The 17522-nt window shown below is 34.6% G+C and overlaps 1 protein-coding gene across 32 annotated transcripts in view; it reads left to right on the top strand.

The window, feature by feature from the left end:
- NRXN1 (neurexin 1) overlaps window positions 1–17522 on the top strand; it is a 1076423-nt gene that overhangs the window by 494012 nt on the left and 564889 nt on the right. For all 32 annotated transcript variants that reach the window (XM_076000756.1, XM_076000755.1, XM_076000761.1 and 29 more), the window contains one exon: window positions 13169–13291. In XM_076000756.1, coding sequence (XP_075856871.1) covers window positions 13169–13291 — 123 coding nt within the window. The remainder of the gene's footprint in view (window positions 1–13168; window positions 13292–17522) is intronic.

Here is a 17522-nt window from a genome sequence, read left to right as displayed (position 1 = left end):
GGAGGCACAGAGACATAGCTCATTACTTCTAGCAGTTGTTTGACCATTTCCACAGAACCTCCAAATGCTGTCTCCTCAGATAAATCACGTTAATTTGGCCTAAGATTTAATTGCCAATAGTCATTGCTATAGCTGGGCCACCACCATTTTAGAACACTTCCTGGAGACGAAGGTGAGCTGTTCACTTTAGAAAACTTGAACAACTTCAAAGAACTAAATCCAATACCTTTCTAATTACTAAAACAAATAGTTAAATAGAATCATAGCACTCAAGTTAGTGACTAAAAGCTAGCCTCATAAGCCGAAGATGATGAAAGGAAACAATTGTTAGCACTGTTACTGCAACAGTAAAATTCAAATAAGGATTTAGTAAATCATTATATCAATGCTTGGAAAAAGTTTTGTATTATAATTCTAATTTTTACATGATGGATGAAAACATGATCATGTACAGTTTGTCCTTAACCTTTATTTGAGCAATCATTAAGTAAAGAAACAAAATATCAAAACAAATGAGATGCTACAGTACAACAATTCTAAAGATAAGATATCCCTTGTCACATTTTTTAGAATGTGTTTTCTTTAAGAAAATAGATCTATAATGTTTGCCATAAATGCTGAGAAATAGATTGTCAAGCATAATGACTTACCAGTGAAAAGAAAGGAAGAGAAAATTTATAAAATGTAATAAAAGCAGAAACTTAGATTTTTTTTCTAATATGCTTCTTACTTCAGGGAAAAGTTTTTACTAGAATACTCCAAAAGTATTGAGGGTGAGCTAAATTTTGTGAAATATGTATAGGTGAGTGTCACACACAGTGATACTCACCTATACTTATATTAATAAGATATGGAAAATAAAACAAAGGTAAAGCCATTGTCCTTGAATTATGAAAAAGATAGACATTCCTCTTGACCTTCTCATGAAATTCTACAACTATAATAATAGTGTATTCAGACAAGGAGTATAATGGCTTTGATATTGGAATGTCAATTTAAATTTTATAAATATCCAAATGCTCAGTACCTGTATGCTTTTTAATGTTTTTCATTCAGACAGCTTGTCACTGTGTGGTATTGCATACGACATATCTAAATAAGTATTAATATAAATCAGTAGAACCCCTTTCTTTCACACTTCATGAACATTGGATATACTTTCAGTTTATAATGCTTAGTTAAAAGCACATTTAATTCTTTGGTACTTAATTTTATACCTTCTAGCCATAAATTATGTGATAAGCATTCCTTGGAAATGACCTTTTTTCTTTAAAATAAAATCACAGTCCAAATTTTTACTTTTATTATATTAGGCTTATTTTATTATGCTTTTTCTTAAACTTGCCAGTTGAGCTAGATTAGATTTAAAGATAGCTATTTTGAAAACATTCTTTTAGCAATAAATGTATTTAATTTGTGTTCATTTTTACTGTGTTGTAAATATAATTATATTCTTAAAAGGTAAATTATATTTCTTAAAATGTATTGGAAAATATTTACATCAGATGTTTATACTGGTCTGTCATAAATGGGTACAATCAATGTCAAAACTATAGAGGCTAAAAGTTTCTTAATAGATGATTTAAACCCTGTTTATTCATTCACCTAGAGCTATGCCATTTAGACAGAAATGGAGCTGGAGGTGAGGCATCTACAAATACTGACATTTATTTTGTGGATAATAGAATAAGGTTGGTATGATTTAGAAAAATGACAGAAGAGTCCCTGTAGGGAATTTCCAACAGCTCTCCAACAGTCAGATCCTCTTACATACAAGATATGTGTTTTCTTATAATTAATTATTCATTAAGCCTTTAGTTTCCCCAATTCCTAAGCCAACTATTCTCTTTGTCCTTGGAAGTTACTGATTGCTAGCCTTGGGTCATTTATTTGCTCTTCTAGGCTATATGCAACATTAAATTTATTTTCAATGGAATTGAGCAAAAAAGCTGTCCAAATAATTTTCCAAACAGCTAAGTGAGTTACCTAAGTTTTCCAACTATGGGGCTTACCAGATTCCATGCTGCTAAATATGGAAACAAGAGGATGGAGGTTTCTAATTATTGATACTTCTTAGTGAGTGGTGGCATTAAGAGTTGTTGGAGGAGAACAGACAGAACTATTACACTGTAAAATTATATGTGGACCAATAAAACAACAAGAGTTGATGGAGTTATTTTTCATTAACTACTTGGCCTAATTTAATATTAAGAGATATTTCATCTACTATCAAAAATACTCCACAAAATCTAAGCATGCAAACCCATGCAACAAAGCCATAATGAATGGTTCTTATGTTCAAATCAATGGGCTATAGAATGAAGGTATTTCTGTGAGACTTTAAATCCAGTGAGGATAAGAGAATAATAATAATAATAATAATGATATAATACTATTAATAGTTACTATTATCATTACTATAGTTGAGAACTTAACATAAACCAGATGTTATTTTAAGTCTGAGGCACAGAGAAAATAAGTAGCTTACTTAAGGTCACACAGCTAGTAACTTGTAGGACTGGGATAAAAACCTGGATAGTCTCTGAGTCCAGAAGCACAGAACACATGCACCAGACCAAGTTGTACATATTTGGAGTGTTAAAAAAAAAATAAGGAAGAATTTAAATAATCCACCTAAAATGAATACAGTGCAATTAGTCAGTACTATTTAATTTGTTCAGTGGATTCCTAAAAGTTTATAAAATATTTCCTGTTATTAGTGTTCATTTTTGAAAAAACAAACATCTCCAAGTTCAATATCTGACTTTATATTATTTGCTCAAAGTACTTTTTAGTTGAGGATGGGTATTTCTAACTTTTTTTTTTAAGTATAAAAAATATATTTGTCTTTTAAGACTCTGTAAATATCTCTAAATATCTCTTTATCAAGACATGAATAGTTCTCAAGGATATATCCTTGGCTAATTCGGGAGAGCTTGAGGAGGCATGGAGGGGAAGGAGGTGTTTATGGCTCAACAGGTAGTTTGGCTTCCTGGTTCCGAGGGTGATTGGTGTGTTAACAGCCCAGTTTGTGATTGACAGCAGGCCTGGCCAGCAAGACAGGCAGGAGACAACTTCTCTGCTACCCCAGAGGCCATGTCATGAAGTGCAGACAGTATGGGGAAGCTGACTAACCTGTGCCTCTTCCATGGATAAATAAAGGATTTTGCCTCTAGCTTTGTCTACACATTCCTGAATATAGAGCTTACTGAAAAAAAAAAAAAAAAAAAAAAAAAAAAAAACACTTTAAAAATAAATAAGCACAAAAGTTATACTCCTAATCAAGACTGGTTTCAACAGCATGCAAGTTATATAGTCACCAGGGCCTTGTGCTGAGAAGAGCCCTGTGCATGGGTTAATGCTCTGCTATCACCATCCTGACATTCTTAACTTTGAACAAAGGCCCCACATTTTCATTTTGCACTGGGCTCACAAATTAGGTAGCTTGATGTGCCCCCAGTAAGGTTAGGATGTAGCAAAAGATGAATCTGGAAGTGCCATTTATATGTCTAATTTTGTTATTAAATTTTCTAACTGATTCATGTGAAAAACACAAATAAAAGGATTTTACTTTCAGCCCAATAGCTAGAACCTGAGAAAGGTAAAATGGAAATATTTAATGAGGAGGTACTCTCCTTTGATTTTTTTTTTTTTTAAAGCGGAGGTCAGATTATTTTAAAGTAATTATTTTAAAACCAGAAAGTAATGGCAGAGTCAAAGAGCAGGTTGAGAGTGCCATAATTACAACCTGAGAAACACATCTTCTTGTCATTTACAGGTAGGAAGTGCTGCTGCCAGGGACCATGACTCAGGCATCAAACAGTGATAGCTCTTAGCTCTTGCTTCTGTTTCCTGGGCTTTTCTCACTTCCCATCATTGTCACAATGACAAGGCTTGTTTCCATCTTCCCACAGGGTCATGCCTCCTACCAGAGGCTATTGTCCTCAAAGTCAATGGCTAAATAAAACTCGTTAGTACTTGGGAACTTTGATAGAAGTAGAAACCTAATTTTACACATACACACACACACACACACACACACAGCTTTTTAATGAAGTCTTCTAAATTTGCAGAAAAGGAAAGGAGGCTAATACATCCTAAATTGTAGAGGTGGAGAGACTTTGCAATTGATTCATAAAATTTAAAGCCTTTCAAAATTGCTTTTAGTTTTCGTTGTAGTTTTGTAAGAAAACTAAGGCAAAGAATAGTAAAAGAGTTAGACTAATTAGCATAATTGAGATTATGCTAGAGTTAATGGCCATATTGAATCGAACACATTTCCTGACTCTTAAAGTTGAGGTTATTTTTTCCATTATTATTTCTGTAATAGGCAATGTCAAAGCTTATAGGAAAGGGGATTTTTCATTGTCTATTTATGTGTATCTACAGGGGCTTGAAAACTACAGCCCACAAGCTAGCCCCCTGTTTTAATAAAGTTTTATTGAAACACAGCCACACTGATTTTTCTACATATGTGTTTATGGCCGCTTTCATACTAAAATAGCAAAGTTGGATAATTGCAGTGGCAACCAAGTGGCCTGCAAAGCCGAATATATTTATCCTCTGGCCTTTTATAGAAAAAATGTTTTGACCCTTGATTTATTAGCTCCTTAGATTCTAAATTGGGGCATTCCCAATGCTGATATCAGTATTTGGCACAAAATAAATTTTAAACTAAACTGATAACATATGGGTGCCATATAACCCAGAATAAATAGGTAGTTAAATGGGATAAACTGCAGATACAATATGAACCATTCAGTTTTTAAATTTCATAATTATAAGATGCTATGATACTGTAACTTTTCTTCCTTATACAATTACCGGGTGCTGTAGGCAGTTTAATGGACTAAAAAAGTTGAACAGTCATGTATAAATATAGAACCAATTTATATGCGTAAGGCAATGCTGGAATACTGGCTTTTTTTTTTTTTTTTTTTTTTTTTTTTTTACGATTCCTACCTGCCTATCATCTGTACAGTTTGTTAGGTGATATCTTTGCAGAAATGCCCCTCAAAATCCTCATGCTCAATATATGGTTTAATTGAACAAGCAGATTAACCACTGAAATGCCTAGGTAGAAATTACTAACATTTGATGTTTAAGACAAAGAAAACGAAGTCCAGAATCAATTGGTTTGAACTATACTAAGAGCCTGGGTACCTGATAGAGATGGTTCATTTATATGGTTAGCATCTTTAAAATATATACACCACTAGAGGGAGATAGCTACCTAAAGGGTATGTAGAGATGTAATAGTTTTGGCTTGAGGCATACATGTCTAAGTGTTTTAAAAATCCAAATATTACTGATATGTGTTTGGTTTTCCCAAGTTTCTATATAGCCACATCTGTCTTTCACTTCCAGAGGCATTTATCTGTTTCTTCGATTGAGGTCTTTGCTTGCATTGCTTCAAAGTTTTCTTAACCTTGTTTTATTCTTTTCTATTGCTCTTCACTATGTTTCCTCTCCACCCACACATTCACATTCACAGGACATTGGCATACAAAGCTTTCTACCAGAAAGGATCCAGAGTTACTGTCATATCCATCTTATTTTAGCTCAACAAATTTAAGTGAGTCTTTATTGACCAATTTCAGGTTTTTTTTGCAAATATCCTTTACATTCATTTTCATATTTGTGGTGAATGTCTTGGGAACTAAATAACCCAAAGCAAAAACTGTGAAACCTTACTTTAAGATGTCAACTCCCCCAAAGAATTTGACTTTGGATGGCTTAATTTCAAAATATTATACTATGAAGTATGTCTGTCCAAATAAAACTGCATATATTATTTTCAATACCCATTTTTATGTATAGCATATAGTATCTTTGATTATCAACTATTTGAGTGGTAGAGCCTTTGGTGGCTTGCAAAACTCATATACTGATTTTTACCTTATTTTCCCATTAAAAAGCAGGGGGAAATTATTAATATTACTTTTTAAGATCACACAAAGTGCCAGGCACCTAACTAACACCTTTCATTTGTTATTTCCCTTAGCTCTTGGAACAAGCCTATGAAATATACTAGATATTGTTATCCCATATTTACCGATGATGGAAGGGAAACTCAGAAAAGCTAACTAAACTTTCTAAGCCTATTCAAGCAGAAAATGCAAAATATTTTGAATTTAGGTTGGTATAATTCTCACCCAAGTTCAAGATTTTTCTTTTTTTTACTATACATGCTGATCTTCATGGAAATATGTGAGAATCTACATTTGAGCCAAATGTGAGGGGTATGCATAAAAACGTATCTGTTTCAACACTGCTTGTCAAACTGTGTATGGCAGTAAGGTTGTTTGTAGGTTCCACTAATCCTACCAAAACAGAAAGTCTATTTAAAATGTATTTAGAGTAATTTATTGTATTGATATATTTATAAATAGAAATAGGGAATGGTGCAATATGCAAAAATCAAAGAATAAGAATGTTCACTTTTCTGATTTTGGCAAGATAATTAAGTAATGCATGTTAGGCAGGTCCTGAATAAATCAGGGGTCTAGATATTAGTCTCAACCTGTCAGTGAAAAGGAGGACTGAGGCATATCAACCTACCTCTCATGGAGCTATATGTAAAATGAAAGAGTTGGTCCAATTATCCATCAATCCCTTGAAAGCTATTTTTTTCATGGTTAAATAAATTCACTTATTAATTTATGCCCCCATAATCTCAAAGAGAATTTAAAGTCATTAACAAAAATAATTTGAAAATGATTGGGGAGGAAAGCCAATAGGTAATTTAAAAAATAGGAAGAAAAGACTCAAGTTGCTTAAATGAAATGCAGCACAAATCCTAAATCTTGGCTCCTTGATGGATAGAAATTAAGATAGGGCAAGCTGATGCATAACTCATATGACATAAGAGGAAACGATCTACCAAATCTTAAGGACAAGGTCTATGATTTTGGACTTTGTAATTAAGGGATTGTTGCAAATGCAAGCTAGAGGCATGATAATGCAGACATACTGAAACTAGTAGCTTTGAATACCAAAGTGGACTTTGATATACATAAGAAATTATGTTCTGGAGAAATAGTTTTTAATTCATAAGCTACACAATCCTTTGTGTAAATCAGGTGTACTTTTATATGCAAAGGATTGTTTGCAAATGACTTTTAAAAGCCTTCGATGGAGTTTTCTGATAAAGAGGGTCATCCTTTTTCTCAAGGAGAAATGAACTCCCTGCTTGTGACTTTCAAAGTTTGTAGAGTCCAGGGGTTCCAGATGGTTCCTCAAGGGTCCAGTTAGCCTGCTTCTTTATAAGCAGGGCAGATCCTCCTTTACATGGTTTTCATATTCTTTATGTAAGATTACTTATGGAAAAAAATAATTCCACTGATTTAAAAGTAATGATAAAACCACTTCCCCAGTTCAGCTCCTGGATTTTCGTATCACATAACCATACTTGTCCTGAGTAAGGCAAGCTTAGAGAGATACCAGGTCAAAGATCCCTTCTCTGATCTGATTTTTTGAGCAGATGAAAGAATAATTTGCTATAACTAAAGAAAAGTTCTTTAATGATCACTTCATTATTTCACCACCAAAGCTTCTGATCTATGATTTAGTGTCCTGAGTGAACTTGTCCGTAAAGCAAAGGGATATCCTTGTACACAGAGGGCAGTGGTTCCTGATCCTGACTGATCATTTATTATTTGCTGCTATATTCTCTGAGGGATGTCAAGATGATAAAACACAGTTCTCACAGTTAAAATTTGACTCTATAAAGTAATAAACACATTTTCTAGCACATATCAAAATTGGCCTTCTGGATTCACTTATGTTTAGTAATTCTAGGGTAGAATAGCCGCTTTGCAGCTCTGCCTGATTTCTGCCTACACAAGCCAAAATAAGAATAAATACATTAATAATAATAATAATCAAAATTTCATACATTTAGAGAATTTCACTATAATATTTCACTCTTTCATGTAGCTCCAAGATGGTTCTGGTCCTCCCAAGTATGACAGAATTTTAAAGTTGGCTACAGAAGAGTGTTTTTTAATATGCTTTTATCTGGCACTTTATTTTACAGATAAAAATAGGAACAGGGAAGATAAATGACTTGCTTAAGGTGACACGATTAATTGATGACAGACTAGGAACAAAAAATTCCAGTTTTCTCCACTACTCCCTCCAATAGTGAAAAACTACAAACTATAACATGACGTTTCCTTTGTTCTAAGACTAATATTTAAAAAGACCTAAGATTCATATTCATGTGAAAATGGAAGTGAATAGTAATTAGCAAATGTGATTCTGATTAGGCCAAACAAAGCTGCCATCTTTTAAGTGCTTCTCTCTTTCTCTTTCTCTCTCTCTCTCACTCTAGCTCTCTCACATGTATGCACACACACATTCCTTTCTTTATCTGTCTCATGTCTCTTAATTCCGACCCTTCTTAAGAGTAAATCTTAGAAATACTTGGAATTTATGGATGGGTAGGTTGTGAAGGAACAATCAACTTGAACTGAATTAAGGAAAACCAAAATGAGCCAGCTGTGGTGGTGTGTGCCTATACTTACAGCTGTGGTGGTGTGTGCCTATACTTACAGCTGTGGTGGTGTGTGCCTATACTTACAGCTGTGGTGGGCCTCCCTTGAGCCCAGGTGTTTGAGTCCAGCCTGAGCAACATAATAAGACCTCATCTCTCAAAAGAAAACAATAGAAAAGAAAAGAACCAAAAAGAAAAGAAGTGAGAAGTTTATTGTTTCTACTTCCATCTGTTAGTAATAAATTTTAGCTACAAAGTCAAAAGCAAATCCAGTGAAACAGTTATACTGTTATCAACCAGGAAATGGTTATACTGTATCTTGGATTAAACTCTGTTGAAAGGAACTTACACTCTTATTAAATTATATTTTTCCTTGCTTGGCTTTTACCTTTCATGCAGAAAAAATAGAAGTCAATAACCAAATCATAGACTCAGATTTTAGTGTTCCTCCAGAAGTTCGCTCTAGATAAGCATAATGGACATAATAATTTTTTAAAAGTTTACTGACTTATAGTCTAGAGACCTAGACCCCTCTATTAAATCAGTATGAATGTAGAGACATCATCTAATTTCTCTTGGGCTCATGTTCTTTGTAGGTAACTTAGTAAACTTCCATATCTCTTATGTCCCTTCTAGTTCTAAAATTCTTTAAAATAACATTAGCCTGTGGAGCTGAATTCTGACCCAGTCTTGTGAAATATTAGCTGTGGACATTCAGCCACATTTCACTTCTCTTATACTACCTGCAGATGATTTTCTGTGAAAAGGACATTTTAATGGAGATATGAGACCTCAAAAACTCAGTTTTCACTCTACTTCTTACTGCCTCTGAGACTTTTAAAAATTTGCTCAACCTTTCTACATCTGCTTCCATAGTATAAAATGGAAACAATATACCTCTGTGGCTTAAATAATAGGTTACAGTAAGAAACAAGTGTAAAATTACATATAAACCATAACCCCCCACAAAATATGAGAAATTATGTCCTTAAAATAGAAACAGTGCTATGGACTTTCTTAAAAGTCTTTAAAATGTTGTTCCCTGTCTTAGTCTGCTCAGGCTGTTATAACAAAATACCATAGACTGGGTGGCTTAAGCAACTTTTTTTTTTTTTTTCCTCATAGTCCTCACAGTTTTCTTGAAGGCCAGGAAGTCTAAGATCAAGATGTCAGCAGATTTGGTTCTTGGGGAGGGCCTGCTTCCTGGCTTATAGAAGGCTGCCTTCTCTATGCATCCTTGTATGGCAGAGAGAAAACTCTGGTGTTTCTTCCTCTTCTTGTAAAGACACTAATTCCATCATGGGTTCCACCCCATTTAAACCTAATTACCTCTCAAAAGCTCCACCTTCTAATACCATCATATTGGGGGTAAGAAATTCCACACGTGCATTTGGGAGAGACACAAACATTCAGTCCATAACACTCACATTAATGTTGGGAAAAAGATGTTAGTACAATTGAGACATATTTTCATATCTCCAAAGGAAGACGTATTTACTTTCTCCAAAGGAAAGTAAATTCCAAAAAGGAATTCAGGTCATTAATAATTTGAACAAACTATAATTTTGCTATTAAAATTTTTGGCAAGAGGCAAAATGGTCTCAAATTCAACATGTCAACAGTTAAGCCATCTCTCTTTAACAATTCCATGTATTTTAGATTTCTGTGAGAATGTGAAATTTTAAAGGAACCATAGAAATCAGCTAGATTATCTTTGCATTTTGTGGATGTGGATGTTGAGACCACCAGAAGGTGAATATTTTAGCTAACTGCTTATTATGGATGGAGACAGGTCCTAAACCAATGGCCCTTCTTTATCACATCTTTAGTAGTAGCGATCTCAGCATCCCTAGGGAGAGAGTCTATTATTCAGAGGTTTTATTCCACCAGGACTTAATGCAGAGAATATATAGGATTTCCAAACTGTGTGATCAAGTAGGGCAAGCTAGAAGTCATCACAAAGAGCATATTTTCTACCTCCTTCATTTCAATATGAGAAACTGGGAAGTTAAGTTGCTAGCCAAAGGTTTTCATAGCTAGGGCACTGGATAATGCAGGGAAAGCATGCAGGCTGTGAGTGAGGCCTACGATGGAACTAGGTTCTACTACTTTTTTAGCTGCGTGACCTTGGGACAAGTAGTTTTAGCTTTCTAGGCCTTCAGTTCCACATCTGCAATTTAATGATAATGTAAAGATGAAACAAGATAACAAAGTGCCCGGTATATATATAATTAGCACTCACCAGCCCCAACTGTTTTTTTAGCAGCAAGTCGAGGACTGGTAATCACAATTCCTCACTCCCCATCTAGTGCACTTTCCATTACACTTCATGTTACATGGGTAACATTGTTCTGAACTGAGGCTATTAAGTGCATTTTTAAAAACCTTGTCTTCCAAAGTCAATCTGTTCACAGTTTTAATAATGCAAGAAAGGAGCTGGAAGTTGGCCCACAGAGATTTTTATGAACCAAAGGGTTATTTTTAATTGGATTTTTGTGCCTGTTGTTATGGAAATAGTTGTTTCAGAGATGAAGCATTACAATTTTACTGCAAGATCAAGCCTAGAATGGGGTATAACGATGATATCACCCCTATGCCTCCTTTCCTTGACAAAATACATTTAAAATGAAAAGAATGGGAGTGAAACTGCTTCAAAAGCACATATTTCTAAGGAAAAAAATGATCTCTCCTATAAAAATAGTTTAAAATGATGTATTCTCTTTTCAAAAAAGATCAAAACTGAGGATGGCCCTTAGTGCCAGTAGGATGCTAAGATGCTGCAGAGTTATTAAATACTTCTTTCTTCACTGTTGAAACTAGAAAGAGTTCCTTTGATCCTGGAACTTACTTTCAACATTTGGTCTCAAAATATTTTTGCGGTTGCTGAACTAACAGGCTTTCTCCAGTTATTTAGTGATCATTCTTCTCAAAACTGTTCTATCTAGTATAGTTTTTATTCCTGTATCAGGATGTATAATTTAACTTCTCTAAAGAAACAAAGAGATGATTTCTAATCTTAATGATAGTTGGTATTGCATAAAAAACTGAGGTAGTTCATCCTGTAAAATTTAGCTTGTATCACTGGCTCATTTTAAACCTGAGACACACCAACCAAGGATATAAGACTTGTCTCATCAGTAATACAGTAGGAGAAAAATCAAGGGGCTGGGTGGATAGCCAGCCTGCAGTTCTAAAAGCAAACAATGATCTCATGTGGATGGACTACTGAGGTTTCTTCTACTTGGTTCCCTTATTTATTTTTTCTCTTTCCTTGATCCTTCTCCCAGGCATTTATCTTTGCCTTCTCCTATGTTCTCCAATGATTCTCAGGAATCAATTGGTTTTGCTGGCAGAATTTGGTTTAAAGAAATTATGAATTTTAACCCTGATCCTCAATCAGTTGAAAGTCATGAAACTCAATAACGTCATGCCCTTCATTATTTTAATATACCCACAAGTTTCAGTGCTTAAAATAGGGAGAGAAAATCTATCACCAAATAATGTATCTTTAATGTTATTTTTCTCAATGAATCATAATGTCAGATCAATAGAAATATATATTTTTAATAAAAATTTCCAGTTATAGTAAAATCATTTTGCCTTGCATTGTTTTAAAGTTGAAGAGGGGCATGGTCTAAATTTGTCATTTCAATAATTTCCACCATACCCCTTTCTGAAATAGTATGTCTGTTTTATTAATAAGTCTATTTAAATTCCATTTGGATAGGTTTATATAGATTCACTAGCAGTTACTTTCCCTGTTGGTTACACCTCTTGCCCTTTATCTTTTGGCCATTTGGCCATTATCTTTTGGGAATCCCTGACCTCCACTGTTGGTTAATATCACCATTCTTCTTTCCCACTCAACATTTGGAACTTTATTGGCTTTGCCTTCTTTATTTTTTGTCCACTTACTGCAAGTCAATACCTGCACCTACAGAAGTGCCTCCATCACATAGAGAGATTTCCAACATATATACACATATATATGTCAATTAGATATCAGGAAGTTTTTAAAATTGATTTTTTAGACACAACATTAGGAGGCAAATAAACCTAAGAACCTGGTAAACATTGCAGGTATGTGATGATGTAAGAGCTAAAAAGCAGCCATCACTTGATATACTATCTAGAGTAGCCTTCTTGCCAGAGTCTAATCAGCCACTCACTGGAAATGCTTAGCTACGAACCTGTGCTCAGACCTCTTCTAGAGGTCAATGGTTACATGACTGCTAGTAAGTTACATGACACATAGTAAGAAAGTGATGACTGCAAACATCAGAGATTTCCTTTAAAAGATAGTGTGTGTAAATTTGGGAAGCTTCCCAGTGCTGTATTGACTGTGCCTATTTATGACAACAGGTTAATTCACTTGTCTTAGATCGACACATAGGTTAAAGATTCTTAAGTTGTCACACCTGAATGTTTGTTAACTTGTCATTTTTCTTGCTTGCTATGTATGACTCTAATGGGCTTGAAAATGGGTCCAGCCAGTCTCTCTTTTCTTCTCTCCTTTCTCTCCCTCCTCTCTCTCATGTCTCTCTCTCTTCTCTCTCTCCTCCCTCTCCCTTGCTTTCTCCCCTTCTTGTCTCTTTCTCTCTCACTTTCTGTGAGGTTCATTTGCTTGACTGATTCTGAGTGTCCATAATGACTGTTTGGCATATTCTACAGGCAAAGGTCCCGAGACCCTTTTTGCTGGCTATAACCTCAATGATAATGAGTGGCACACAGTGCGTGTGGTTCGGCGAGGAAAAAGTTTAAAGTTAACTGTGGATGATCAGCAGGCCATGACAGGTAAACACCTTGTCCCCATTGACTTTGCTAATGCTAATGCTTTAGACTTTCTCATTTTTTGCAGGTGGCTTTTCAAATCAAGGCTGGTACACAACTTGAAGCTTATACACACAGTCCATTTTGTATTCTAATTTTTCTACTAACAATTTTATTTAATGAGCAGCCTGTTAAATGTTTTTCCTCCCCAATGATCAACACATTTTATGTCATTTTTGCCCTTTAATATTTTGAGAAGTAATTATAATGTACTTTATTTTTTTTTTGGTCTGATAAATATCTTAGTGACACATAAAATATTGACATCATTGTTTGAATGCCAATTTCTGTTTAGTTTCTTTGTTTTTTTAAATATTTAGGGGATAAACAGCAGCAAGTTCTACTTTTTAGCTTCTAGGTAAATTGATAGATATACTGGCATTCTGTTAGGTGAGCCACTTTTTCACTTGAAGCTATAATAGATCATTATTGGCCATTTAGCTCAGTTGGTTAAACTCAAGTATTAAGAATGTCAAGTTCAATCCCCGATTTGTAGATTCCTAACTCAGATGAGCTATACAAAGCTCCACCCTGGAGACATAGGGAAGCCAAATGAAAGAGGAGACAGTGTGCCTTTATTTTCTCTGAAAATAACTCCAAGCACATGTCCCACTGGGATATCAGCTTCTCTTTTTCTTTTTTTAGAGAACAGCTCCATGTTAATTATTCTAGTAAAAAGCACAAGATGGTCCTTGTACAATGGAGAAGTGCCTCTTCCTTCAATCCCAAACAGGTTCCCATGCTCAGAGGGCAGTCAGCTCTATCAATGTAGAGATACAATGTGTAAGATTTTAACTTTTGAAAACTCATTCCCTAACTTAGAAAAGGAAGGCAGAATTTTTAATAGTGGCCATTCTGACAAAGGTAAGGTGATATCTCATTATGGTTTTAATTTGCATTTCCCTGATGATTAGTGATGTTGAGCATTTCTTTGTATGTTTGTTGGCCATTTGTCTATCTTCTTTTGAAACACTTCTGTTCTTGTAATGGTTTTTAAGAGTAAATCGGCCTTGATTTACATAGTTCAGAAAAGGTTTCCAAAAGTAGCAATGGAAACTTGGAATTGAGGTTTAAATTTTGAATGAGATTTTTTTTTTCTCCAAACATCTTAGTGGCCACTTGAAGCCACCCATGAATCAGGGAAGCAATTGAGGTTTCTTATTAAATTTTATAGCAAGTCAGAAATCACCGAACGAAAGGAATTTCAAAAGGAAAACACAAGGGACTTTTCATGTCAAATCCTACATTTTCTGACATCTGTTAAGTCTGTTGAACATAGGGCGATACAGAGTGCAGCTGTTCATGAAAATGTCTGCACCTCACCTAGGGTAATGAGAATAGCAGCCGCCAAGAGACAAGCTCAAGGAGGGAGATTTCCTAGGTATAGTGTTTTACAAACTATGTGTAGTTTCTAAGTGGGAAGTCACTGGGTTTCAACTCATCATTTTATCTAAAAAATCTGATATTGTTTGTTTTGTATGTGTGTGCATGTCCTTGGTAAAAAAAAAAATACTCACCATATATCCCATTCTTCAAGCCTGATTTTGCCAGAGATAATCATCCCCCTTCACCATTCTATACATTTTTAGTAAATCCTGTAAGTAATATCTGCAAATTATCTCTTTTGTCCATTTTTTTCATTTCTGCTGCAATTACCTAGTTTAAATCATCTCCAATCTGTTGTACTAACAAAGCGATTACACACACACACACACACACACACACACACACACACACACACACCCACATACAGCCGTTTTGAGTCGTATCTCACGCCTGCTTAAGATCTACCAATAGTTCCTAATATAATCATAAGGCACCATGAGAGATTGGTCCCTGGTGCTCCTTCCAATCTCATGTGAACCACTAACTTTGCTTGCTCACAACTCTCCAGCCATGCTCTCTAGCACTTTCTTATGCAAAGGCTTGTTCACCTGTCTTCCCTTCCTGGAATCCTCCTCTTGATTCCCCTTCCCTAGGTCTTAGCATGGCTTTCTCCTTTTAATACTTCAAATCTAGCTTAAATATCAAATCAGGCACCTGTTCCCATCCCACATTTACTAACATAACACCCTATTCTTCAAATTTGTAGCATTTTTCTGAGATTTGTTATTATATATTTAATTACATCCTATCTTTTTTAGTCTGCCTTTCCCCAGTAGACTGAGTTTTATGAAAACAGGGGCTGGGTCTATTCCTCTCAACCCAGTATCCCCATTATCTAGCATAGCACCTAACACATATACCACACACTCAGTAACTTTAAGTGAATTAACAAGTGGATGTAAGGCTTGGGGGTTATTTTGTTCCATAGCAGAAATTTAACCCAGCTCAGAGCAACACTGAACCTAAAATAGATAATCTTGCTATATGTTTTGGTAAAAATATTGGACTTAGAGATTGAGATTTCCATACAAACACACATCCAAGAAACTTGTTCTGGTGGTTGTCTTGTAGGAGACTATTGTCACCCTGCTATACCCTAGACACCTTGACCAGAGGCATTTCGCTAATTCCAAATTCTCCTTTCCACTAAATCTCTATAAATGATAGTGGATTTTAAAATGTTTAGAATCTTAAAATATTTTCTCCTTCAAAGTCTTTTATTTTTCTTACTGAATCAACACACACACACACACACACACACATACACATATGTACATACATATTAGTAGAAGTGGATACACTACTGATAAAAATTAAACACTGGAGTAAATTATGAGGGAAAAATAATTTTTTAAAAGGCAGCAGTCAGTTAATGTTTTCTTAGTTGGTGGAGATTGGCTTTTAGGTGCTAATTCTCCCCCATGAGCAAGCATATGTGCCATTACTGTCTATGTGATTTATATAATATACTTAATGATATAAATATACTTATTAAAGAAAGAATATGCTCTTGAATGTAGACCATAATGTTCTTTCTTGTGACAGGACCATGATTGTTTCAACACTGTTTTACTACCTTCATATTATTTATGTTATGTATACATATTCTATTCCTTTGAGAAATAAAAACTGGTATTAAGTGTTATTTTTGTCCCTGAACGTCTTAGTCCTGCTAAATAAAGTGGTCTTCCCTATTTCAGAGCTGCCAAGAAGTTGACAATATGGGGTAATATTTAATTTACAGTATTAGAAATATTTTGTCTGGATTTCTTTTTTACTATTTGGTCATCAATAGAGCCTTTAAGAAAAAATGGGTTCACTGAGTTGAGACTTAGGTTTTAATATAGCAAAAATGATAAAAATCAACACAAGGGACTATCAAAGCCCAAGTGATTTTTAAGCTTTTTATATTCTTCATTCTATATAGCTTCTTAATTCAATGTTGCTGGTGTCTCTAGAGCTTTATATTTGAAATTATTAAAGGTTAATTTTATTTGCTATCAAAGAGATGGATCCCCACAGAGCAGTGTTGAGGTTATTGAACAAGAAAAACTGAAGAAAGAGAGGGAAATGATGTCATATGAGAAACCAGAATTGCTAAGGATCTAATAATATTTTAGCATTGAATAGACAATCAGGAGGCATGGTGGTAGGGGTGGAGAGAAAAGAGACAATTATTTATACTGATTTCTTTGTCATTGAAAGAAAAGTTTTCAGAGAGGGAATCAGAATAAACTAATGGCTGCAAAGAGAACATGCCAAGGCAAACTGGAATCCTATTACCAAGATCAAGAGTGTTACAAAAGAGTGTTAGAAAATTAAAAGAGTGTTAGAAAATTAAGTAAAGTACAGATCAGGAGAGAGTTTTGTACACCAATGAGTTTTATATCATCAAAGTCAATTAACTAAGTACATAAACAGTTTTATTTTACACCAAAAAGCATGACTTTTAAGTTTTATTTAAAGGCACTTCCTTAAAATGCTATCTAATAGTTTACAGTCTTAACTAAAGAAATAGAAATCTGTCAAACTGGTTGATGGGGACCCATGCAGGTACGTGTTCAATCTTTATTAGACCTGGGAAGAAGATTTTTAGTGCATTGTCTCAGGGGCTGATTCTGGGATTAGCTCTAATTAATATTTTCACTAAGATTATGGGTGATAAGATAGGGTGAACTTGATAAATTTTCCAATTATGGCAAATTGGGTAGGGAAGCTAGTACCTGGAAGAACTTAATTGCAATTTAAATGACCATTTTGAGTTAGAAGAGAGTGAATGATGGTTTAATTAGACAAAAGCAAAATGCTG

This window comes from Microcebus murinus, chromosome 3 (assembly GCF_040939455.1).
Source record: "Microcebus murinus isolate Inina chromosome 3, M.murinus_Inina_mat1.0, whole genome shotgun sequence".
Classification (NCBI taxonomy): Eukaryota; Metazoa; Chordata; class Mammalia; order Primates; family Cheirogaleidae; genus Microcebus; species Microcebus murinus.
This window is presented reverse-complemented; position numbering and strand designations above follow the sequence as displayed.